Source organism: Carcharhinus amblyrhynchos, unplaced genomic scaffold, assembly GCF_965287045.1.
Source record: "Carcharhinus amblyrhynchos unplaced genomic scaffold, sCarAmb.v2.hapA scaffold_39, whole genome shotgun sequence".
Lineage (NCBI taxonomy): Eukaryota > Metazoa > Chordata > Chondrichthyes > Carcharhiniformes > Carcharhinidae > Carcharhinus > Carcharhinus amblyrhynchos.
The window spans coordinates 5,021,720-5,047,980 of NW_027649780.1; the positions used below are offsets into that span (position 1 = coordinate 5,021,720).

A 26,261-nucleotide genomic window follows, 5' to 3' on the forward strand; every position below is an offset into this window, starting at 1 on the left:
ATATCTCCCACCATAGTTATGCCCCCTAGTAACAGCTATATCCACCCAAGGAAATACTCTCTGCACGTCCACTCTATCAATCCCTCTCATCGTCTTATAAACCTCTATTAAGTCACCTCCCATCCTTCTCCACTCTAAAGAGAAAAGCCCCAACTCCCTCAACCTTTCCTCATAAGACCTACCCTCCAAACCAGGCAGCATCCTGGTAAATCTCCTCTGCACTCTCTCCAATGCTTCCACATCCTTCTTATAGTGAGGTGACCAGAACTGCACACAATATTCCAAATGTGGTCTCACCAAGGTCCTGTACAGTTGCAGCATAACCCCATGGCTCTTAAACTCAAACTCCCTGTTAATAAACATTAACACACTATAAGCCTTCTTCACATCTCTATCCACTTGGGTTGGTTTGGGATTGATGATTTCTCTTGTCTACAAGGTTACTGAACAAATATCACATTTTAGAGATGATAGAACTTGAATTTTGATATTTAAAGGTGTAAAGTATCTGGGAGCAGAGTGGATATGATAAAGGCTGTAATGATGTGGAAATGCCGGCGTTGGACTGGGGTAAACACAATAAGAAGTCTCACACCACCAGGTTAAAGTCCAACAGGTTTATTTAGTAGTAAACGCCACTAGTGTCTCACCTGACAAAGGGGCAAACCCCTAAAGCTAGTGGCGTTTACTATCAAATAAACCTGTTGGACTTTAACCTGGCATTGTGAGACTCCTTACTGTGTAAAGGCTGAAATACAGACTGGGGGAATGAGGGTGAAACTGCGGTGCAGAGTGAGTGGTTCTTGTTGTGGGGAGGGAAGGATGGATGGAGAGAGGGAGGGGTGGATAAAGAACATAAGAACATAAGAAATAGGAGCAGGAGTAGGCCATCTGGCCCTTCGAGCCTGCCCCGCCATTCAATAAGATCATGGCTGATCTGTCGTGGCTCAGTTCCACTTTCCCGCCCTCTCCCCATAACCCTTAATCCCCTCTCTTATCAAGAACCCATCAACCCGCTTCTTAAAAACATTTAGCGAGGCAGCCTCCACCACTTCAACGGGCAGAGAATTCCAGAGATTCACCACCCTTTGAGTGAAGAAGTTCCTCCTCAACTCCGTTCTAAACCGCTCCCCCCTTTATCTTGAGGCTGTGCCCCCTAGTCCTACTGTCTTTTTTGAGCGGGAAGAGTCTCTCCACCTCTATCCTATCCATCCCATTCATCATCTTATACGTCTCAATGAGATCTCCCCTCATTCTTCTAAACTCTAACGAGTACAAGCCCAGTTTATTCAGCCTCTCCTCATAGCTCAACCCCCTCAACTCCGGTATCAGCCTAGTAAACCTCCTCTGCACTCCCTCCAAGGCCAAAATATCCTTGCGTAAGTGCGGCGCCCAAAACTGCACACAGTACTCCAGCTGCGGCCTCACCAATGCCCTATACAGTTGCAGCAAGACCTCCCTACTTTTATATTCAATCCCCCTCGCTATGAAGGCCAGCATCCCATAAAGGGAGAGGGATGGAAAGAAGGAGGGAGGGCGAGATGGATGGATGGATGGGGGTGAATGTGAGGAGCTGAAGTTTACATTTGAAGAGATTTGCAGAGTCTCTGAGCAGCTGAAGCCTTTGTGCAGAGACTGTGCTGCTGCTGTTGTTTCCCCCCCTTGTCCACCACGGATCGCTGTAACCCCCTCGGCTGCCGCTCCCCCTGATGTGTCACCTTTTGCCCGCTGCGGCCCGGCCACTGTTCCTTGGTGGATGGGAGATAGGAGAGGAATTGGGGAAAGCTGTGGCACAGCTTGCTTGTTTGTTGGGGGCAATGTTCTGAAATTCTTCCCCGTGCAAGTGCACAAGTCCCTGAAGGTGTCGGTGCAGGTGCAGAATGTGATGAGGAAAGCGTATGGTATGTTAGCCTTCATAGGAAGGGGTATAGAATATAAGAGTAGGAGTCTGATGTTGCAGTTGTATAGAACGTTGGTTAGGCCTCACTTGGAGTACTGCGTCCAGTTCTGGTCGCCGTACTACCGGAAGGATGTAGAGATCCTGGAGAGAGTGCAGAGGAGATTTACCAGGATGCTGCCTGGTATGGAAGGGCTGTCTTACGAGGAAAGATTGAACGAACTTGGGCTGTTTTCCCTTGAGAGACGTCGGCTGAGGGGGGATCTAATAGAGGTTTATAAAGATTATGAAGGGGATAGATAGAGTAAATGGTGGTAAGCTTTTTCCGCTATTAGAAATGGATAGAACGAGGGGTCACGGGCTTAGGGTGAGGGGGGCTAGGTATAAGACAAATATTAGAGGGCAGTTTTTCACGCAAAGGGTAGTGGGGGTGTGGAATGCACTGCCGAGTAAGGTGGTGGAAGCAGGCACGCTAGGGTTGTTTAAGAGTCACTTAGACAGCCACATGAGCGGGCTACATATAGGGGGATATAGCAGGCCTTACTAAACATTGTAGGCTTGGGATTACGTTTTTGCCTCAGGGATGTTACAGTCTTTGCCTGTTTAATAATGAATTTTTTTTGTCTCCACAGGCATTTAAGTCCAGCAAGGGGCATGCATGCGGCAGGTTGTAGTGGGCTGCTCTTGGACGTTGCTTCGGGAGTTGCCTATTGCTTCATGTCGTCGGTGTGCTTAAACTGGACCATCTCGAGGGCAACATGACAGCTCAGAGACTATCTCTGTTGCTGTGCGGACACATGGATTTGGGCCTGTGTCTGTGGGAGTTTGCACGTTCTCCCCGTGGTTGCGTGGGTTTCCTCCGGGTGCTCCGGTTTCCTCCCACATCCCAAAGATGTGCTTTTAGGCTGATTGATTGGGTACTAAATTGTCCCTCAATTGGACTTCCCTGATCCTCGCACATTAGGCTTAGACTAAAATCATGAATAGGTCACTGAGACAGTGGGACGGCGGCGCGGGCTCGTTGGGCCGAAGGGCCTGTTTCCCGTGCTGTGTTGTTCTTTGTTCTTTGTTCTTTGACAGAACGCAAACAACTTGTCCATCCGACTGCCCCACTCTTTGACTTCCAATTTCTTACTGACAAGCAGGACAACAACATCGGGGGCAGCCAAGATAATTCGTATTCATACTGTGTCTTTAACAGAATAAAATAGTCCCAGACGTTTCGCAAAATGGTTACAGCTCTTTGAAAAAGGGTGGCACAGTGGTTAGCACTGCTGCCTCACAGCTCCAGGGACCCGGGTTCAATCCCAGCCTTGAACAAAGAACAATAACAGCCCAGGAAACAGGCCCTTCGGCCCAACGAGCCCACGCCGCCATTTTAACATTACACGTCCCCCCTCCACCCATGACCCTTATCTATGCTTATGGCCATCCACATTGAGGGGAGACTAATTTAGGGACAATTTGTTACACCAATCAGCCTAAGAGCACATCTTTGGGGTGTGGGAGGAAACCGGAGCGCCCGGAGAAAAACCCACGCAAGCACGGGGAGAATGCGCAAACTCCCACAGACACCGGCCCGAATCCATGTATCTGCACAGCAAACAGTGACCTTGAATCCCTGTGTCTTGCGTGGGTTTTTATCTGGGTGCTCCAGTTTCCTCTCACAGTCCATTGGTGTGCAGGGTATGTGGATTGGCCATGCTAAATTGCCTGTTAGTGCTCCAAGATGTGTAGGTTAGGGGAAGTAACGGGATATATGGGGATACGGGGATGGGACCTGGGTGCAGTGTCCAGACAAGTTGGGAGGTTTCTTTCCCTGAAGGACATAAATGAATCCGGCAATTTTCATGATCACCTTTTCTTTGCGTCAGCCCCAGAAATTACGAGATTCATTCAGCTCCATTTCACAACCTGTTTTTGAGGGTTCTCTCTCACTCCTTTTTTTGCTGTTTTAAATCAATTTCACAGGGTATTAGGAGGAGATGATTTGCAGTTGGGAAACTGAAACCAAACATCACATCAGGGAATGATGCAGTCGACCTGAATATTGTTGTATTTTAAACGTGGAAGGAAAAAGCACCGTTCACAGTGGAGAGAAAGCATGTCCTGTGTGTGGATGAGGATTCACCTGGCCTGTCAAAACATAAGTGCGGTCATGTTGGGGAGAAGCCGTGGAGATGTGGGGTCTCCGGGAAGGGATTCAATTACTCATCCCAGCTACGCGTTCACACCAGGGAGAGGCCATTCACCTGCTCGGACTGTGGGAAAGGATCCACCCTGCTGACACACACACACACACACTGGGCAGAGGCTATTCACCTGCTCTGTGTGTGGGATTGGGTTCACACAATCATCCACGCTGTTGGCACACCAGCGAGTTCACACCGGGGAGAGGCCGTTCACCTGCTCTGAGTGTGCAGGATGCGACGGTGCAGAGGGACCTGGGGGTCCTTGTGCATGAGTCGCAAAAACCCAGCCTGCAGGTGCAGCAGGTGGTCAGGAAGGCGAATGGGATGCTGGCCTTCATAGCGAGGGGGATTGAATATACAAGTAGGGAGGTCTTGCTGCAGCTGTATAGGGCATTGGTGAGGCCGCAGCTGGAGTACTGTGTGCAGGTTTGGTCGCCGCACTTACGCGAGGATATTTTGGCCTTGGAGGGAGTGCAGAGGAGGTTTACTAGGCTGATGCCGGAGTTGAGGGGGTTGAGCTATGAGGAGAGGCTGAATAAACTAGGCTTGTACTCGTTAGAGTTTAGAAGAATGAGGGGAGATCTCATTGAGACGTATAAGATGATGAATGGGATGGATAGGATAGAGGTGGAGAGACTCTTCCCGCTCAGAAAGGACAGTAGGACTAGAGGGCACAGTCTCAGGATAAAGGGGGGGTGGTTTAGAACGGAGTAGAGGAGGAACTTCTTCACTCAAAGGGTGGTGAATCTCTGGATTTCTCTGCCCGTTGAAGTGGTGGAGGCTGCCTCGCTAAATATTTTTAAGACGCGGGTTGATGGGTTTTTGATAAGCGAGGGGATTAAGGGTTATGGGGAGAGGGCGGGAATGTGGAACTGAGCCACGACAGATCAGCCATGATCTTATTGAATAGCGGGGCAGGCTCGAAGGGCTGGATGGCCTACTCCTGCTCCTTATTCTTATGTTCTTATGTTATGTGGACAGGGATACGCTCACCAAGCCACCCTGCTGACATACCAGCGAGTTCACACCGGGGAGAGACCGTTCACCTGCTCTGAGTGTGGACAGGGATTCACTCACCAGTCCAATCTGCTGACATACGAGCGAGTTCACACTGGGGAGAGGCCGTTCACCTGCTCTGAGTGTGGGAAAAGACAGTAAGAAGTCTGACAACACCAGGTTTAAGTCCAACCTGGTGTTGTCAGACTCCTTACTGTGTTTACCCCAGTCCAACGCCGGCATCTCCACATGTGGGAAAGGATTCATTAATTTATCCAATCTGATGACACACCAAAGAAGTTACACAGACGAGAGACCATTTAAATGTCCGGACAGTGAAAAGTGTTATAAAAGATCTCAGGAACTGATGTACCATCAACAAGTTCACACTGACAAGAGACCATTCAGGTGCTCTCACTGCGGAACTGGTTTCAGGCGATCATCTCACCTCACCGTTCACCAGCGCACTCACAGGGGAGATAGTTCATTTATCGGCTGTGAGTGTGGGGAGGGATTCACTCAGTCATACAGTCTGCTGAGACACCAGCGAGTTCACACTGGAGAGAGACCGTTCACCTGCTCTGGGTGTGGGAAGGGATTCACTCAGTCATCAGCAGTGCTAAGACACCAGTGAGTTCATACTGGAGAGAGGCTCTTCATCATTGGGCGGCATGGTAGCACAGTGGGTTAGCACTGCTGCTTCTCAGCTCCAGGGTCCTGGGTTCGATTCCCGGCCTCGGGTCACTGTCTGTGTGGAGTTTGCACATTTTCCTTGTGTCTGCGTGGGTTTCCTCCGGGTGCTCCGGTTTCCTCCCACAGTCCAAAGGTGTGTGGGTTAGGCTGGTTGGCCATGCTAAGAAATTGCCCCTTAGTGTCCAGGGATGCTTAGGTTAGAAGGATTAGTGGGTATAATATGTAGGGATATGGGGATAGGGACTGGGTGGGATTGTGGTCGGTGCAGACTCGATGGGCCAAATGGCCAATTTCTGCACTGTAGGGTTCTATGATGATCTGCAATGATTGTGGGAAGAGGTTCACTCAGTCATCCAACCTGCAGCGAGTTCACACAGGGGGAAAGATCATTCACGTGTACTGAGTGTGGGATGGGATTTACCCAGTCATCCAATCTACTGAGACAGGAGCAAGTTCACAATTAGTACAGTGATTGGATTGTGTTGTTAATCACATTGACAACTCGGCTACGTTCATTGGGGTTTGCTTCTGCTGATGTTAATAAACTTAAGCCTTGTTATAGAAGCTAATATTCTGTGTTGATTTTGATTTGAAAATGCTGTGTTGGGCCTTTCTGATATCTCTAATAAAAGTTATTTCCTTTTGAAGTTCTCTCTCCTGTTTTGTCCATCCTCGCCTCCAACTACAAGCATGAGGAGCTCATAGAGCTAAGATCGAGACAACCTGACCAGCTGCCTTTGTGTTCCCCTCCCTTCCACTAGCCTCAGACTGTCTATAAAACTCTTCCATGTCCAAGCTCTGAAGTCACATCTTTCTCCTATCTTCTGTCAAACCCTCTCTTGGCGCCTCATGTCCATGAGACTTGCTCTCAACTCCCTTTACCCTTTTCCCACTAAACCACTAATAACCCAGCTTCCCCGTGTTAGCTGATATTGTCAAGGGATCTGTCTCTTCAGGTACTGTCCCCCTCACTTCGAATTCACCCTCATCACCCACCGTAAGAAAATACCCTTGACCCCAATATCGTCACAATCTACCATCCCAACTCCAACGTTCCTTGCCTCTCCAAAGTCCTTGGAACTTGTGTCTCCCAAGGGTCTATCCTTGGCCTCTCCTATTTCCCAACTACATGTTGCCATGGGTCTTTCTGAGAGTGGAGTTTGGAAACACTCGTGTGACAATCATTTCAGGGGAAATTTGAGGAAATCCACAGAGGATTGATTGAGTTGCATCTGCCACTTAGTTTCAGAGTGGGGACTGTCTGATCACAGTCAACCTGTGGGTTTAAAGGGACAGTGTGTTTACTGAGAACATTATAGCATAAGAAATTTTCTACCTGTGTTATCCTTGAAATCTGTGTACATTTGTGAAGATAAGAATGAGTGAAGGATATTTTATTATAGTTAGACTCTTTGTATTTAATAAATATTTTGTTGTTAAAAGCTAATTGGCAGTCCTGTGACTCTCTTCCTCTATGTTTTCTAAAAAAACATAAAAGTTACAATTGTTTGGGCTACGTTTCCATTCTGGGATCTTCCTTTCCAGTTATAACATCAACTGGGATTGTAACACTCACCATCTTGACTTGGAAATATATCGCTGTTCCTTCACTGTCAAAACCCTGGAACTCCCTCCCTAACAGCACTGTGGGTATACCTACACCCCAGGGATTGCAGCAGTTCTAGAAGGCAGCTCACCACCAGCTTCTCAAGTTCAATTCAGGACGGGTAACAAATGCCGGCCTAGCCAGTGACACCCACATTATTCAGGACCGGCTGTGGGCTTTGACCTCTCTAAGTGAATAGCCCATTGAATTGGTTTTCAATGACAGCATTGCCTTCTCGCTTGTTCTTAGTCCTGGGCCTATTACACGGTCATGCTTGAAGGAATAGAACATAAGAACATAAGAAATAGGAGCAGGAGTAGGCCATCTAGCCCTTCGAGCCTGCCCCGCCATTCAATAAGATCATGGCTGATCTGTCGTGGCTCAGTTCCACATTCCCGCCCTCTCCCCATAACCCTTAATCCCCTCGCTTATCAAAAACCCATCAACCCACGTCTTAAAAATATTTAGCGAGGCAGCCTCCACCACTTCAACGGGCAGAGAATTCCAGAGATTCACCACCCTTTGAGTGAAGAAGTTCCTCCTCAACTCCGTTCTAAACCGCTCCCCCTTTATCTTGAGGCTGTGCCCCCTAGTCCTACTGTCCTTTCTGAGCGGGAAGAGTCTCTCCACCTCTATCCTATCCATCCCATTCATCATCTTATACGTCTCAATGAGATCTCCCCTCATTCTTCTAAACTCTAACGAGTACAAGCCTCGTTTATTCAGCCTCTCCTCATAACTCAACCCCCTCAACTCCAGCATCAGCCTAGTAAACCTCCTCTGCACTCCCTCCAAGGCCAAAATATCCTTGCGTAAGTGCGGCGACCAAAACTGCACACAGTACTCCAGCTGCGGCCTCACCAATGCCCTATCCAGCTGCAGCAAGACCTCCCTGCTTTTATATTCAATCCCCCTCGCTATGAAGGCCAGCATCCCATTCGCCTTCCTGACCACCTGCTGCACCTGCAAGCTGGGTTTTTGCGACTCATGCACAAGGACCCCGAGGTCCCTCTGCACCGTCGCCTGCTGCAGTTTTTCTCCACGTAAGTAATAATCCTTCCTACCATTATTCCTACCAAAGTGGACCACCTCGCACTTGCCAACATTAAATTCCATTTGCCAGTTCCTGGCCCATTCGCCCAGCCTATCTAGATCCTTCTGTAGACTCTCCACACCCTCCGCGCGATTTGCCGTTCCACCAATCTTGGTGTCATCAGCAAATTTCGACACCATACACTTGGTTCCCTCCTCCAGATCATCTATATAAATGGTAAATAGCTGAGGCCCCAGCACCGACCCCTGGAGTGAGCTTGATCCACTGTGTTATCTCTGACACTGTTATCAATCCCCAAGCTGTTAGACATCTTTATTACCTCAAACAAACACATCATTCTCACAATTTGAGGCCAGTTCTCCTGCACAGTCGAATTCATTTTGAGACATTGCTAATTCCGCCTGCGACTTGACTACATTGACCAGCATGCATTGCATTTTGAACCCACAATGCAGTTCAGTGCAGTTCTTCAGATATTCTCGGTCTGTCTTCTTCTATCCCCTTCAATGTTCCCTGTTACCACCATGAGACAGACTTCCACACACAGGGTTACAAGCTAGCCCGTCTCCACTGATGAATATAAAAGAAACAAAGCAAGTTACAACTGATTGGGACTGTATGATGGCACAGTGGTTACCACTGCTGTCTCACAGCGCCAAGGTCCCGGGATCAATTCCCAGCTTGAGTTACTGTCGGTGAGGAATTTGCACATTCTCCCCATGTCTGTGTGGGTTTCCTCCGGGTGCTCCAGTTTCCTTCCACAGTCTAAAGGTGTGCGGGTGGATTGGCCATGCTAAATTGCCCTTTAGTGTCAGGGGAACTAAATATTGTAAATGCATAGGGTTATGGAGATAGGGCCTGGGTGGGATCGGAGCAGACTCGATGGGCCAAATGGCCTCCTTCCGCACAGTAGGACTCTAGGATTGCACAACTAGATAATACGCTGGTTTTCAATAGGGCCATTGTGTTAAAAGCAGGTTGTTACGCCGAAGCTTTACAAAGCACTGTTTGAACCACAATGGGAGCATTGTATTCATATCCAGTCAGCACACTTCAGGAAGGATGGGATGGTCCTTGAGAAGGTGCACAGGAAATTTACCAGAATGGTTCCAGCAATGAGGGATTCAAGCTCCAAGGTCAGGTTCGGGAAGCTGAAGTTGTTCTACTTGGGACGAAGGAGGCAGAGGGGAGATCTGATAGAGGTGAACACCATTATGACAGGTTTGGTTTGATTTATTATTGTCAGATGTACGAACAGTGAAAACTATTGTTTCCTGCACATTATACAGACAAAGCATACCATTCATAGAGAAGGAAACAAGAGTGTGTAGAATATAGTGTTACAGTCATAGCTAGGGTGTAGAGATAGATCAACTTAATGCAAGGTAATTCCATTCAAGAGTCTGACAGCAGCAGGGAAGATGTTGCTCTTGAGTTGGTTGATACGTGACCTCAGACTTTTGTATCTTTTTCCCGAAGAAAGAAGGTGTAAGAGAGAATGTCCGGGGTGCACGGAGTCCTTAATTATGCTGGCTGCTTTTCCGAGGCAGCGGGAAGTGTAGACACACTCAATGGATGGGAGACTGGTTTGTGCAATGGATTTGGCTACAATCACAATCTTTTGTAGCTCCTTGCGGACTTGGTCAGAGCAGGAGCCCATACCAAACTGTGATACAACCAGAAAGAATGCTTCCTATGGTGCATCTGTAAAGGTTGGTGAGAGTTGTAGCTGACATGCCCAATTTCCTTAGTCTTCTGAGAAAGTAGAGGCGTTGGTGGGCTTTCTTAATTATAGTGTCAGCACGGGGGGGTGATCTGGACACCTAAAAACTTGAAACTCTTGACCTTTCCTACTTCATCCCCATTGATGTAGACAGGGGCATGTTCTCCTTTATGCTTCCTGAAGTCAATGACAATCTCCTTTATTTTGGTGACATTGAGGGAGAGATTATTGTTGCCGCACCGGTTCACCAGATTCTCTATTTCATTCCTGTACTCTGTTTTGTCATTGTTTGAAATCCGACCCACTACACTGGTGTCATCAGCAAACTTGAAAATCGAATTGGAGGGGATTTGACCACATAGCCGTAGGTGTATAAGGAGTATAGTAGGGGGCTGAGAAGACAGCTTTGTGGGTTTAGATCAAGTGAAGAAGGGAATTGGTCATGAGCTGCAGAGACTGATGGAGACAAGGTTGTTGATAAATGTAACCTTTAATTGCTCATTCTTCTAATTATGTACAGTACAAGGCTCAGCACAAGACTTCACATAGCATCATCTCTCAGCATACTCTTATTGTCTGGTCTTACATCACTGTATATAAGATTTACAAATTTAACATTAACTATTTACACTCACCAAGTCTTAGTCAGCCCTCCTAACATCCCCTTCGTTGACTCAGTGTTGGCTGTTTGGTTTGTCAGTTGATGCTTCTGAGATTCACCTTGGGACACTCTCTGACATTAATTGAAAGTTATTTTCGAGTCACGTTGTAACAGCCTGGGGAAGTCAGGATTAAAACAATATCTGGGTAAACGGAGTTTGGTCACAGATCAGCCCTGATCTCAGTGAAGGAGAGAACAGGCTCGAGGGGGATAAATCTCCTCCTCCTGCGTTCCTGGTAAACCTGGACTCACGACACCAGCTGATGAATGGAAAGTGGTGGGAGAACTGGGGAGGAGACGCTTCACTGGAACAGAGTTAGCGAGTGGGAGAATTGCAAACCATTGCAATGGGAGAAGCCTGGGGAGAAACGACACAGGAACTGGAGTGGGCTGTCCGGCCCTTCGAGTCTGCTCTGTCATTCAGTTAGACTCTGGCTGATCAACTTTTTTATCACCAAGATTTATTTGATTCTATTCTGTCGATTAAGCTGCAGCTCAGTTTTATGGAAAACTAAAGTCAGCAGAAACAAACTCCAAGTGTCGCCGTGGGAACGTGTGAATTGGGAGCAGGAGAAGGCCACTCAGCCCCTCGAGCCTGCTCCATCAATTAGTCGGATCCTGGCTCATCTGATCGTGGTCTGAACTCCACTTTCCTTCTTAGCCCTCACACCCGTTGATTCTCTTGTCAATCAAGAATCTATTTAATTCAGACTTCAGAATATTCAGTGAGCCAGCCTCCACCACTCTCTGTGGACGGGAATTCCACACTGTAACAACCCTCTGAGAGAAAAGGTTTCTCCTTAACTCAGTGATAAATGGGAAACCCCTTATTTTTAAGCTGTGCTCCTAGTTGTCCTCTTTCTACAATCAACATCCACTCTGTCAAGCCCCCTCTGAACTTTATATGCTTCAATCAGATCCTCTCTCATTCTTCTGAACTCCAATAGATACAGACTGAACATGTCCAACATTTCCTTGCATAATGACCCCCTCATACCAGGGATCAGTCAAGTGAACCTTCTCCTACACAACTCCTCTCGTAAGGAAACCAAAAGCGTACAAAGTACTTTAGATGTGGTCTCACTAATACCCTAAACAAAAGTAGCAAACCATCTCTGCAATAAACATTTCATTTACCTTTCCAATCACTTGCTGTACCTACAGACTAACTTCTCCTGATTCATCTATCGGGGCACCCAGATCCCTCTGTACCTCCGAATTCTGCAATCCCCCCCCATTTACATAATATACCGCTTTTCTATTCTTCCTGCCAAAGTGGACAAGTTCACTTTTTCCCACAGTTTGTTCCAGCTGCCAATTGTTTTGTCACTGACCTAACATTTCTGTATCGCTTTGCAGAATGTTATGTTCATTCATGTCCTATCTTCCTACCTACCTTTATGTCATCAGCAAATTTTGATTTTGTCATCCAAGTCATGAAAATAATTTATAGTTGACGTCCCAACACTGATTCTTGTGACACTCCGTAGGTTACATCTTGCCAATCCAAAAACAACTTATTTATCCCCCCTCTCTGTTTCACTTGAATGAAACAATCCTCTGTCGGAATCTTGATCAGTTGGGCCAATGGGCTGATGAATGGTTGATGGAGTTTAATTTAGATAAACGTAAGGTAATGCACTTTGGTAGATTAGTAGGTATAGATATCATCGGCACAACTTGTGGGCCGAAGGGCCTGTTTGTGCTGTAGTTTTTCTATGTTCTATGAACCACGGTAGACTTACTCAGTTAATGGTAGGGGAGAGTTATAGAACACATAGATCTAGAGGAACTCTCTCACAATTCGATCCTGCTGCACCATTCGATAAACTTGTTTCAGTCTCCACTGCGCTCTGGGGTAGAGAATTACACAGATTCAAGATTCTGAACAAAGTAATTCCTCCTTATTTCTATTTAAATCTACCACTCCTTGACCTAAAACTATGGCCTCGCATTGTAAAAGGTTTAACAAGGGGGAACATCCTCTCCACATCTAACCTGTCAATCCCTTTAAACATCTTAAATACTTCAATTAGATCTCCTCTCATTCTTCTAAACTCCCCTGAGTCTACTTCGCTCCAACCCAATAATCTCTAGCCTAACGTTGTAATTTTAAACCTGCATCCCTGGACCCATTCTGGTAAACCTCCTCTGCAATCTCTCAAGGAGCCTCATGTGTGCTGATCAGTGGTTTGCGCAGACCCAGATTGGAGAGAAACTAGAGAAAGGGAGGGTTTTTGGTTTGTGTGGAAAAAAACTTCCGAGGCAATTTGGCCAAACGGGCCTGTGGAAGGGAGAGAAGTAGCAGAAGCACCAGATCAGATTGCCTCCATCTTAGTGACAAAGAAACTCCATGAGCTTCTCACATTTGTTGGATGGAGAGGGTAGAGGAGAGGGAGAGCCTTTCAATAGAAACTGACTGATGTGTAAATCCTTCCCTTTCAATCCCCGAACTGGTGTCAGAGATAAAAGATTCAGCGCACATGTTCAACACACATCTTATTTATTTGACTTATATCCAGAATATTAATAACAGAATATTAATATTAATAACTAATAACTGGGCTGGAGTTTATTAACCTGCTCTGCAAGAATTCTATGAACATCAGCAGAAACAGACCCCATAAGAAAGCATATGTTTCAGTCCTGGATGTGACTTACAGCAAAATCTAATCACTGTGTTTTTTCCTATTTCAGGGAAAAACGTAATTAATTAACCAAATCAAATAAATTGAGGGACAAGAGAAGGGGGCAACCCCTTAAAGGGATAACACCTTAAATAAATCACAAATGAAATGTAAAACATCACAAAGATATGCAGAAGGACAGATAGTATTGAGGAAGTGGGGGGGGCTGCAGAAGGACTTGGACAGGCTAGGAGAATGGGCAAAGAAGTGGCAAATGGAATACAACGTGGAAAAATGTGAGGTTATGCGCTTTGGAAGGAGGAATGGAGGCATAGACTAATTTCTAAACAGGAAAATGCTTAGGAAATCAGAAGCACAAAGGGACTTGGGAGTCACTGTTCAAGATTCTCTAAAGATTAACATGCAGGTTCAGTCAGCAGTTAGGAAGGCAAATGCAATATTAACATTCATGTCGAGAAGACGGGAATATAAGAGCAGGGATGTACTTCTGTGGATGTATAAGACTCTGGCAGGCCCTATTTGTAGTATTGTGAGCAATTCCAGGCCCCATATCTAAGGGAGAATGTGCTGGCCTTGGAAAGGGTCCACAGGGGAGGTTCACAAGAATGATCGTTGGAATGAAGAGCTTGTCGTATGAGGAACGGTTGAGGACTTTGGGTCTGTACTCATCGGAGGTTAGAAAGATGAGGGGTGATTTTATTGAAATTTACAGGACACTGCGAGGCCTGGACAGACTGGACGTGGAGAGGATGTTTCCAAAAGTAGGAAAAACTAGAACCAGAGGACACAACCTCAGACTAAAGGGACGATCCTCTCAAATACAGCTGAGGAGGAATTTCTTCAGCCAGAGAGTGGTGAATCTGTGGAACTCTTTGCCGCAGAAGGCTGTGGAGGCCAGGCCATTGGGTGTCTTTAAGACAGAGACAGGTTCTGGATTAATAAGGGGATCAGCGGTTGTGGGGAAAAGGCAAGGAAATGGGGATGGGAAAAGGCAGGAGAATGGGGATCAGAAAAATATCAGCCATGATTGAATGGCAGAGCAGACTTGATAGGCCAAGTGGCCAGATTCTGCCTCTACACCTTATTATCTAAATCAAATGTGATTAAAAGGGTTGATAAAGGCACCCCAGGCCCCACGGTGCCCAACGGGCATGGAAAGCCTCTATGGTGCCAGTAGACACGACGTGCTCCTTTTCTAAGGATACTCGGCTGTGAATGTAGCGGTGGTAGAGGGGCAGACAGTCGAGTTGGACAACAACTGTGGTCACCTACTGCTTGCACCTGTTGACGGCACATTTGGCCATGCCCAAAGCAGGCCTAGGAATCCATTTAAGGGCAATTAGGGATGGCCCACATCCGAGAAATTATTAAAAATAGTTGTAAAAGGTCTTTCTTCTTTCTCACCCCTCTCTGCGCAGGATGTTGCTATGTTTACTAAATCAACTTGCAGGTATTGGAACACATTGGTTCAACTAACAATTCCTTTCACACCGTGTGCAGGTTAATGTCTTCGCCGCAGTGCAAAATCCCTGGTGTACAGTGAGTTCAGATGATTTCCTGAACTTGTCCCACAGTGACAGCACCTGAACAGTACCTGGTCAGTGTGACTCTGTTGATGGAACACAAGTTCTTTCCTCGGTGTGCACAGACTGAAATGAACAAGTGAATCCATTCCCCCACACAGGGTAGGTGAACAGGTTCACCCGAGTGTGAACTTGCTGGTGTCTCAGCATACTGAATGACTGGGTGAATCCCTTCCCACACACCGAGCAGATGAACGGCCTCTCCCCGGTGTGAACTCGCTGGTGTTTCAACAAGCTGAATGACTGGATGAATCCCTTCCCGCACACCGAGCAGGTGAATGGCCTCTCCCCGGTGTGAACTCGCTGGTGTGTCAACAGGTTGGATGAATAATTGAATCCCTTCCCACACTCAGGACAGGTGAATGGTCTCTCCTCATGGTGAACTCGCTGGTGTGTCAACAGCCTGGATGACTTAGCGAATCCTTTCCCGCACTCCACGCAGACGAACGGCCTCTCCCCAGTGTGAATTCTCTGGTGCTCAGTGAGGTCAGACGATCGCTTGAACCCAGTCCCACAGTGAGAGCATCTGAATGGTCTCTCGTCGGTGTGAACTCGCTGGTGTCTCAGTAATCTGGATGACTTTGTGAATCCTTTCCCACACTCCATGCAGACGAACGGCCTCTCCCCAGTGTGAATTCGCTGGTGTTCAGTGAGGTCAGATGATCGCTTGAACGCAGTGCCGCAGTGAGAGCACCTGAACGGCCTCTCGTCAGTGTGAACAAGTTGATGGCGCATCAATTCCCCAGAACTTTTATAGCACTTTCCACAGTGTGGGCACTGAAATGGTCTCTCCTCAGTGTGAACTCGTTGGTGGTCCATGAGGTGACCTGATCGAGTGAATCCCTTTCCACAAATGGAGCAGGTGAATGGCCTCTCCCCAGTGTGAACACACTGGTGTCTAAGCAGGTGGGATGATCGAGTAAATCCCTTCCCACACTCAGAGCAGATAAACGGCCTATCTTCAGTGTGAATGTGCTGCTGGGTTTCCAGTTTAACAGAATAATTAAATCCCTTCTCACAGTCCTCGCAGTTCCAGGGTTTCTCCATGCTGCATATGTCCTTGTGTCTCTCCGGGTTGAAGGTGAAGTTGAAAGCTCGTCCACACCCAGAGCATATGTACAGTTCCTCTCCGCTGTGAACGGTGCTTTTTTCTTCCATGGTCACAACGTGATGATGATATCCAGATAGCGATAAATTAAATGACTCTGTCAGACCCGATGTGATGTTTGATTACGGTTTCCTGAAATTGGAAAAAAAAAAGGGAGTGAGAGAGAACCCACAAAAATATGAAGGGAGGTTGTGAAATTGAGCTGAATGAATCTGGTAATTCGTGGGGCCAGCAGTAGGAAAAATTGACCATGAGAACTGCTGGATTGTCTCCTTCAGGGAAGACACAAGTCAGTGGTCAAGAGAGTTAGTGAGGTGAACATAAGAAATATATCTTAAAAATATTTAGCGAGGCAGCCTCCACCACTTCAACGGGCAGAGAATTCCAGAGATTCACCACCCTTTGAGTGAAGAAGTTCCTCCTCAACTCCGTTCTAAACCACCCCCCTTTTATCTTGAGGCTGTGCCCCCTAGTCCTACTTTTTTGAGCGGGAAGAGTCTTTCCACCTCTATCCTATCCATCCCATTTATTTTTGAAGGACCAAACTCTGTAAACAACTTCAGATCACCTGTCCTAATATTTCTGTATGTGGCTCAGTGTGAAGTGTTGGTTTGAAATGTTAAAAATGCGATATAAATAAACCTTATTATTAATTTGGAAATATGTCGCCATTCCTTCATCATCACTCTCTAAAAGTCCTGTAACCCACCCCCCTTAGCAAGCAGCAGTTCAAGATGATCAAACACCATCTTCTCCACAGGTAACTGGGGATCGGGAAATATCTGCCAATGGTCTAGTTAATGACACCCAAATCACTAAAATAAATTTTAAAAGATGCAAAATAGATTAAAAGCATTAATGGCATAAAAGCTAGTTCCTGAACATAAGAAATAGGAGCAGGAGTTGGCCATCTAGCCCTTCGAGCCTGCCCCGCCATTCAATAAGATCATGGCTGAAGTGGATCTGTAACACTTTCCCGCTTTCTCCCCATAACCCTTAATTCCCCTGTCTATCAGAAACCTATCTACCCGTGACTTAAATATAGGTAGCCTCCACCACTTCAACGGGCAAAGAATTCCAGAGACTCACCACCTTTTGAGTGAAGAAGTTCCTCCTCAACTCTGATCTAATCTTGAGGCTGTGCCCTCTAGTCCTGCTATCCTTTCTAAATAGGAAGAATCTCTCTACCTCTACCCTATCTATCCCCTTCATTATCTTATACGTCTCTATAAGATCCCCCCTCAGCCTTCTAAACTCCAACGAGTACAGACCCAATCTATTTAGTCTCTCTTCATAGGCTAACCCCCTCATCTCCAGTATCAGCCTAGTGAACCTCCTCTGCACTCCCTCCAAGGCAAATATATCCTTCTGCAAGTGCGGCGACCTGTGTATGGACTATGTCCACTCAGCGATCCAATCTCTCCTTGGATTTACCTCTCCTGACAATTTCACACTGGAAGTTGCTGGTATCTATTGGATACCAAAGTCCTTGGGGTTAAACCCAGCAACTTCTCCTCCATCCAGATGATACCAGGATTTGTGGCATAGTGGACGGCGAAGGAGGTTATCTAGGATTGCAACAGGATCTTGATTAATTGGGCCACTGGGCTGCTGAATGGCAGGTGGAGTTTTTCCAGCTTTTCATCTTCATTGATTCATTTCTGCTTTGAGATCTGATTCTGTGAAAATTCTGCCTGCAATACAATGAAATATTGTGGTTGCTGGAAATCAGCAATAAAAAGAACAAACTCACGAAATACTCAGCAGGTCAGGCAGCATCTGTAGAAAGAGAAAGAAGATCGATGTTTCAGGTTGTGCGGAATGAACTACGGGGAATAAAAATGTATCAGATTTTGTTGGTCAATATAAGCTCAGAAGTGGAAGGGAAATGATCTCCAGTGGGCGAGAAAGAAAATTCCTGAACTTCGTAAGACTAAGCCGGTAAATCAGCAGTGAATAGAGTTGTGAAGTGGTAGAAACTTCATCAGGACGTAGCTTGCGGAAATAACAATCAAACTACATCAATGTTTAGAGGCAGAGGGAGTTAGATAATGGCAGAGAGAGAGAGAAGCCATACAATCCCACAGTGCAGGAGACCATTCAGACCATTGAGTCTGCACTAACAACAATCCCATCCAGGCCCTATCCCCATAATTCCACATATTTATCCTGCATCCTTGTAACCAAGCATCCCCGGACACGAAGGGGCAACTTAGCTTGACCGATCAACCTAACAGGCACAGCTTTGGATTGTTGGAGGGATGATGTGGATATGCCAGCGTTGGACTGGGGTAAACACACTTTTTGTTGGAGGGAACCAGAGCAACCGGAGGAAACCCACGCAGACATGGCGAGAACATGCAAATTTCACTGATCAGGGAGGGGAGACATGAAACAGAGCAATGGAGGGTCTTTTTAAAAATTCATTCATGGATATACAAACTTTGGTTAGTAAGTTTATGGACAATACTAAATTAGGAAGTAGCGCTAATAGCAAAGAAGGTTAACACAAATTACAGAGGGATCTTGATCAGTTAGACAAGTGGGCTAAGGATTAGCAAATGTGTTTCGATACAGATAAGTGAGAGTTGGAAAATCAAACCAGGGTAGAATATATAAAGTGAATGGTAGAGCCCTGGGGACTTTTGAGGAATAGAGAGACCCAGGAGTACAATTACACTGTTCGTTGAAAATGGTGTCACAGGTAGACAGAGTGGGTGAAGGTGTTGAGCACACTGGTCTTCATCTGTCAGAGTACTGAGTGGAGAAGTTGGGACATTATGAGGCCATATTTGGAGTATTGTGTACAGTTTTTATAAACCTGTTATAGGAAAGACATTGATAACCTGGAAAAAGTGCAAAGATGATTTACGAGGATGTTGCCAGCACGAGTGGGCCCGAGTTATCAGGAGTTGTTAGCCAGGCTAGGGCTTTATTCCTTGGAACGCAGGAGGAGGAGGGGTGACCTTATTGAGGTGTATCAAATCATGAGGGGCACAGGTAGAATGAACCCAGTCTTTTTCCCGGGGTAAGGGAATTGAAAACTAGAGGACATAGGTGTAAGGTGAGAGGGCAAAGATTTAAAAGGGACCCAAGGGGGAGCTTCTTAACGCAGCGGGTGGTATGTATACGGAATAAGATGCCAGAAAAAGTGATTGAGGCAGATTCAATAGCAATATTTCAAAAGCATTTGGATAAGCACATAGATTGTAAAGGATTAGAGGGATGTGGACCTAACGGTGGCAGTTGGGACAAGCTGGGAGGGCATCATGGTTGGCATGGACCAGTTGGGCCAAAGGGCCTGTTTACATGCTGTAATGCTCTATGATTCTATGTGCTGGCTGCATCAGCATCTATTGCCAATAACTCATTGCCCTTGAACTCGGTAGCTTGCATTGCTGGGGGATGTGGTAATTACCTTCTTTAAAGGATATATTGCTTTGGATCCCTGTATTAATAATCTAATGACACTCTCACTGCACTATTGCCTCCCCATCCATGGTAAAAGAGTCACAACAGTCCGAGATCCATGGAATTACAACATACTCTAAATTTAAACTTAATACTCCTTAACACTCACCCCAAAACAATTTCACTGTTTTCAAATTTTTAATCTCCTCCTGGAGTTTGCAGCTGCAAAGATTTCAGAGATTGGTCCAGGAAAAATGTTGCAATCGTCAAATCTTCCCCCTGTAAATGATGAAAATTATAGGTGTCATTCAAGGTTAGAAATTCAGAACAGACAGATATTTCTTTTGGTCTGAGTTTGGTGTGTGTAAATCCTCCCCTTCTAACTGCCTGTAAAAGGAGTTTCCAAGATCGATCAGAATCTGTTCCAGGGCAGAAATTCAAAACATTCTCTCCTCCTGTTCCCCGGCACAGAATTACTTTAGCCTGGACAAAACTGCAGCGGAAGCAGTTCAGAGAAGATCCAGTTGGTTGATTCCTGAAATTAGGAGTTTTGTCTTTCAGATGGAGCAGCTTTGGTCTGCACTCATTGGAGTTTAGAAGACTGAGAAGTGATCTTATTGAAGCATATAAGGTGCTTGACAAAGTGGATGCTGAGAGGATTTTGCCTCCGATATGGGAATGGAGTAAAATTAAAGGAAATAAACGATTCCCGGTTCGGGTCACTGTCTGCGTGGAATTTGCACATTCTCCTCGCGTCTGTGTGGATTTCCTCCGGGTACTCCAGTTTCCTCCCACCGTTCAAAGATGTGCAGGTTCGGTTGATTGGCCACGCTAAAGATTGCCCTTTAGTGCCTTGAGATGTGTAAGTTAGCGGTAAATACGTAGGGATATGGAGGTAGGGCCTAGGTCAGACTGTGGTTGGTGCAGACTCGATGGGCCGAATGGCCTCTTTCTACACGGTTGGGGTTTCTATGATCTCAAATTTAAGATTAAAATTGATCGGCCACGCTAAAAATCGCCCCTTAGTGTCCTGGCTTACGTAGGTTAGGGGGATTAGCGGGTAAATATGTAGGGGTGTGGAGTAGGGTTTGTGGTCGGTGCAGACTCAATGGGCCTAATTGGCCTGTTACTGCACTGTAGGATTTCTATATTAATATGAAGAAAGATCTTTTCTCTCAGAAGGATGTTAGATCTTTGCAACTCTCTCTTCACCAGTGAGGACTGGAGGAAATCATTGAATATGAATTGAATATTATGAAATGATTGGAGGCATATTATATAAAGACTGAATATGAGCCCTACTACTACCTATTGTCTCTAAAGATAGTGGCTCTGAACCAGCCCCTGAAGCCATTATGACAGCCACCCACTGCAGCGCATGCGCTCTCCTTCCCCGCTGAAACAAGATGGCGGCCGTTAACCGGGGCCTGTTCCGGGCAAAGAAGCCTGGCACCTGCAAACCCGAGACCCGCGGGGCCATCTGGGGCCCTGCGGCCCACAGCGGGTGTTTGTGAAGCCTCCGCTCCCTCCCCCACCCCGGTTCCCGGCTCCCTTCCTCCCTCCGTCGCACCGACCCTCACCCGCTGAAGGAACCGTCCTCCGCGCCCGCAGGGCTCCCAGTCGACTGGCACCGCGCATGCTCCAGGGACAGCACCGCACCTGCGTACTGGCCGCCTGTGGCATGAATAGGGCACTTTCACAACCGCAGGGGCACCTGAGTATCAGTGCCGCCATTTTCAATCAAAGGCACAATAGAAAATTGTCCCACACGATTGAGATTAATTAATTTTTAAAAATACATTCCTCCGAATATGTGTGCTGCCATTCTCCATTTGTAAAACTGATTTAAACCAGTGCGCTCTTGTGGGAGAGTTTTTAAAACTTTTCGCACTGCTTTCCCCCTCTTTTCCCCTGAAGGTGTTCACAGCGTTTGGGTAAATTCCATTGAGACTGCTTTCTTTCATTTCCTTTCCCCGATACTGAATATTCGGTTTTTTGGAAGTGATATGAGAGATGGAAACCACTTGGCCCATCCTGCTCAACTGGGCTCTTTTTAATCCAATTAATTCCACAGCTCTGCTGGCAGAGCAACAACAATGTACTGCAACACTGCAGGAGATAAAGGGAAAAGGTTTTCCAGTTGGAAACTTGTCAGACACACACATCTATGGAAAGATCAATTGACCTGTGTACTAAGCAGAAATTAAGGTTCCACTTTTGTTCTTTGAAAGATGTGGGGGCTTTGGAGAGAGTACAGAAAAGACTTGCCAGGATGCTGTCTGGTAGGGAGGGCATTAGCTATAAGGAGAAGTTGTAAAATCCTCGTTTGTTCTAACTGGAACGACGGAAGTTGAGGGGTGCCATGACAGAAGTCTGCAAGATTATGAGGGGCATGGACAGAGTGGATCGTCAGAAGCTTTTTCTCAGGATGAAAGAGTCAATTACTAGGGGGCACAGGTTTTAGGTGTGAGAGGCAAGGTTCAAAGGGGATATACGAGGCAAGTTTTTTTTATACAGACGGTGGTGAGTGCCTGGAACTCGCTGCCAGGGGAGGTAGTGGAAGAGATAGCATGGTGACGTTTAAGGGCATCTTGACAAGTACATGAGTAGGATGGGAATAGAGGGATATGATCTGGTGAAGAGTAGGGGGTTTTCATTTAGATGGGCAGCATAATCGGTGCAGGCTTGGAGGGCCAAAGGTCTTGCTCCTGCGCTGTAATTTTCTTTGTTCTTTTAAAATTAAAACAAAAAGTGCTGGAAAAAATACAGCAGTCACCGGGACCAGGTTTGTAGTCAAAATGATGATGCTGTGCTGCCATTAGAAAATTACCAGCAATCCAACAAGTCACTCTCAATATTGAACCAAACAAAATTGCTGAAAGATTCATACAAAATATTCTGTTTTCCAACATGGTGCTGTTATTTTTTGCAATGGTTTCAATGTTCTCAAAATTACCTGGTGTTGTCCCAGTTTATTTTACCTTCATTCCCACACCTCGCTGTCCATGAAGCACACTAAACACATTCTGATTCTCAATCCCATCAGAGATAACTGAGTCACTAATTGGAAATTAGGGATTTTAATGATAGCATGACAACCGAGACTGCATCGTGAAGCAGAATCAACCCCGAGCTAACAACCCCAGACACACTGCATTACGCCCCAGACCTAAATATAAAACAGTGATCGTTATCCCTCCCCCAGATGCGAACATAAAACAGCGAACATTATTCCTCCCCGATCCAAATATAAAACAGTGAACATTATCCACCCCACCGACCCAAATATGAAACAGTGAACATTATCCCTCCAGACCCCAATATAAAACAGTGAACATCATGCCCCAACCTGAATATAAAACAGTGAACATTATTTCTCCCCTCTCTCCGGAGCTGCCTATAAAAAAGTGAACTTTATCCCCCAGAACTGAATATAAAACTTCTGGGGGATTGTTCCCCCCAAAACCCGAATATAAAACAGAACATAATCCCCAGACCCAAATATAAAACAGTGAACATTATCCTTCTCAGATCCAGATATAAAACAATGAACATTATCCCCCCTCAGACCAGAATATAAAACAGTGAACAGGGATCTCCAACTTGGGTCGGTGTCTGTGGGAGTTTGCACATTCTCCCCGTGCTTGCGTGGGTTTTCTCCGGGTGCTCCTGTTTCCTCCCACACCACAAAAACGTGCTTTTAGGCTGATTGGTGTTAATAAATTGTCCCTAAATTAGACCTCCTTTAATCTGGCGCACATATAATTCTCTAAATTTGCACCCCTTTATTGTGGAGTCCAAGAGATATAGACAAAAGTCATAGGTAGAAGAAGGATTGGAATGAGGCACTCATTGAGTGTTAAAATGGGCAGCGCAGGCTTGTAGGGCTGAATGGCCTTTTTCCTGCACTGTGTTGTTCTTTGTTCTTTGTTTTTGTTTGAACTCCCCAGACTCAAATATAAAACAGTGAACATTATTCCCCTGACCCTGCATATAAAACAGTGAACATTATTCCCCTGACCCTGGATATAAAACAGTGAACATTATTCCCCTGACTCTGAATATAAAACAGTGAACATTATTCCCCTGACCCTGCATATAAAGCAGTGAACATTATTCCCCTGACCCTGAATATAAAACAGTGAACATTATTCCCCTGACTCTGAATATAAAACAGTGAACATTATCCCCCCCAGAGCTGAATATAAAACAGTGAACATTATTCCCCTGACCCTGAATATAAAACAGTGAACATTATTCCCCTGACTCTGAATATAAAACAGTGAACATTATCCCCCCCAGAGCTGAATATAAAACAGTGAACATTATCGCCCACTGATCCAAATATAAAACAGTGAACATTATCCCCCCCAGACCCGAATATAAAACAGTGAACATTCTCTCTCTCAGACCCAACTATAAAATTGAACATTATCCACGCCCACCCCCCCACCGATCCAAATATAAAACAGTGAACATTATTCCCCCCGACCCAAATACAATAGTGAACATTATCATCCCCAGACCTGAATAAAGAACTGTGAACACTACAAGTGATTCTCTGATTCTGATTAAAGGGAAGAATAATTTTAGTGATTCCTCTTCCACACTTACCTCTGGTGTCTCCAGAGGATCTAGTCTAAGCCTCTTATTTCTCATCAACACATTCCCATCAATGACATCATCGGAAAACAGTGTCAGTTCTCACATTTATTCTGTTAAAGAGATAATGTAAGTGTAGAATGCTGTTATTATCTGACAATGAGAGATCTAGAATATCACAAGAACATTTTAAATGTTCATTCCACATTTCTATTTATTCTCAAAATCTCAGTCAGGAACAGACCCAAGTTAAACACCAATCTCTGATTTGACAGCACATTTCCAACATTCACTGTTGTCCTTCCTGACTCTAAACCCAGTCGTAAAGGAGCGTCTCGGGTCTCTGAACCACGAAAGAGAGCGGCTGGGATACATTTGACTGAAGGTAATCATGCAGGTGCAAAAGGCAGTAAAGAAGGCAAATGGCACACTGACCTTCATTGTGAGATGTTTTGAGTACAGGAGCAGGGATGTGTTGTTGCAATTATACGAGGCCTCGGTGAGGCCACACCTAGAGTATTGTGTGCAGTTTTGGTCTCCTTTACTGAGGAAGGATGTGCTTGCTTTCAAGGGAGTGCAGCAAAGGTTTACCAATCTGATCCCAGGGATGCGGGACTGATGTGTGAGGAGAAGTGTTCAATTCCAAAGGGGCACAGGTTCAAGATGAGAGGAGGAAAGTTTAAGGGAGATGTACAGGGGGGAAATTTTTCACACAGGGAGTTGTGGGTGCCTGGAATGTGCAGAGGAGGTAGTGGAAGCAACGTTAATAACATTTAAGAGACATCTGGATAGATACATGAATAGGGAGGGAATAAAGGGATATGGACTGAGTAAGGGTAGAGTTTTTGTAGTTTAGTTCAGGCATCATGATTGGCACCGGCTTGGAGGGCCAAAGGGAACTGTTCCAGTGTGTACTTTTCTTTTCTTCATTCTTTGTTCTAGTTGGCTGGATGACAAAAGACAAAAAAGATGGTTGTAGAGGGTTGTTTTTCAAACTGCACGTCTATGACCAGCGATGTACCTCAGGGATCAATGCTGGGTCCACTGTTATTTGTCATTTATGTTAGTGATTTGGATGAGAATTTAGGAGGCATGTAAGTTTGCAGATGACACCAAGATTGGTGGCATAGTGGACAGTGAAAAAGGTTATCAAGGATTGCAGCGGGATCTTGATCAATTGGGCAGTGGGCTGACGAATGACAGATGGAGCTTAATTTGGATAAATGTGAGGTGATGCATTTTGGTAGATCCAACCAGGGCAGAATTTGCTGGGTTAATGGTACAGCATTAGGGAGTGTTATAGAACAAAGAGATCAAGGGCTACAGTTTCATAGTTCCTTGAAAGTGGAGTCACAAGTGAACAGAGTGGTGAAGAAGACATTCAGCATGCTTGGTTTCATTGGTCAGAACATTGAATACAGGAGTTGAGATGTTTTGTTGAAGCTGCACAATACATTGGTAAAACCACACTTGGAATACTGAGTACGGTTCTGGTCACCCAATTATAGAAAGGATATTATTAAACTAGGAAGAGTGCAGAAAAGATTTATTAGGATGTTACCAGGGCTTGATAGTTTGAGTTATAGGGAGAGGCTGGATGGACTGGGATGTTTTTCTCTGGAGCTTAGGAAGCTCAGGGGTGTAGAGGTCTACAAAATAATGAGGGCATAGATCAGCTAGATAGTCAATATCTTTTCCCAAATGTAGGGGAGTCTAAAAATAAATGGCATAGGTTTAAGAGAGGGGAGAGATATGGAAGTATCCTCAGGGGCAATTTTTTCACACAGTAGGTGGTGAGTGTCTGGAACAAGCTGCCAGAGATAGTAGTAGAGGCGGGTACAATTTTATCTTTTAAAAAGTGTTTTGACAGTTACATAGGTAAGACAGATATAGAGGGATATGGGCCAAACACGAGCAATTGGGACTAGCTTAGTGTTTTAAAACAAAGGGGCGGCATGGACAAGTTGGGCCGAAGGGCCTGTTTCCATGATGTAAATTGCTACGACTCTATCCAACATGATGTGGAGGTGCCAGCGTTGGACTTGGGTAACCACACCAGGTTAAAGTCCAACAGGTTTATTTGTTAG

General features: G+C 45.7%; 1 protein-coding gene across 1 annotated transcript in view; it reads right to left on the bottom strand.

Moving 5' to 3' along the window:
- The window catches only part of LOC145363545 (uncharacterized), a 62,680-nt gene extending 41,458 nt beyond the window's left edge, over window positions 1-21,222 (bottom strand). Inside the window, 3 exon segments of the mRNA XM_080218732.1 lie at window positions 15,072-16,293; window positions 19,742-19,851; window positions 21,153-21,222. Coding sequence (XP_080074858.1) covers window positions 15,072-16,211 — 1,140 coding nt within the window. The 5' untranslated portion in view covers window positions 16,212-16,293; window positions 19,742-19,851; window positions 21,153-21,222.
- Window positions 21,223-26,261: the final 5,039 nt, after the last annotated feature.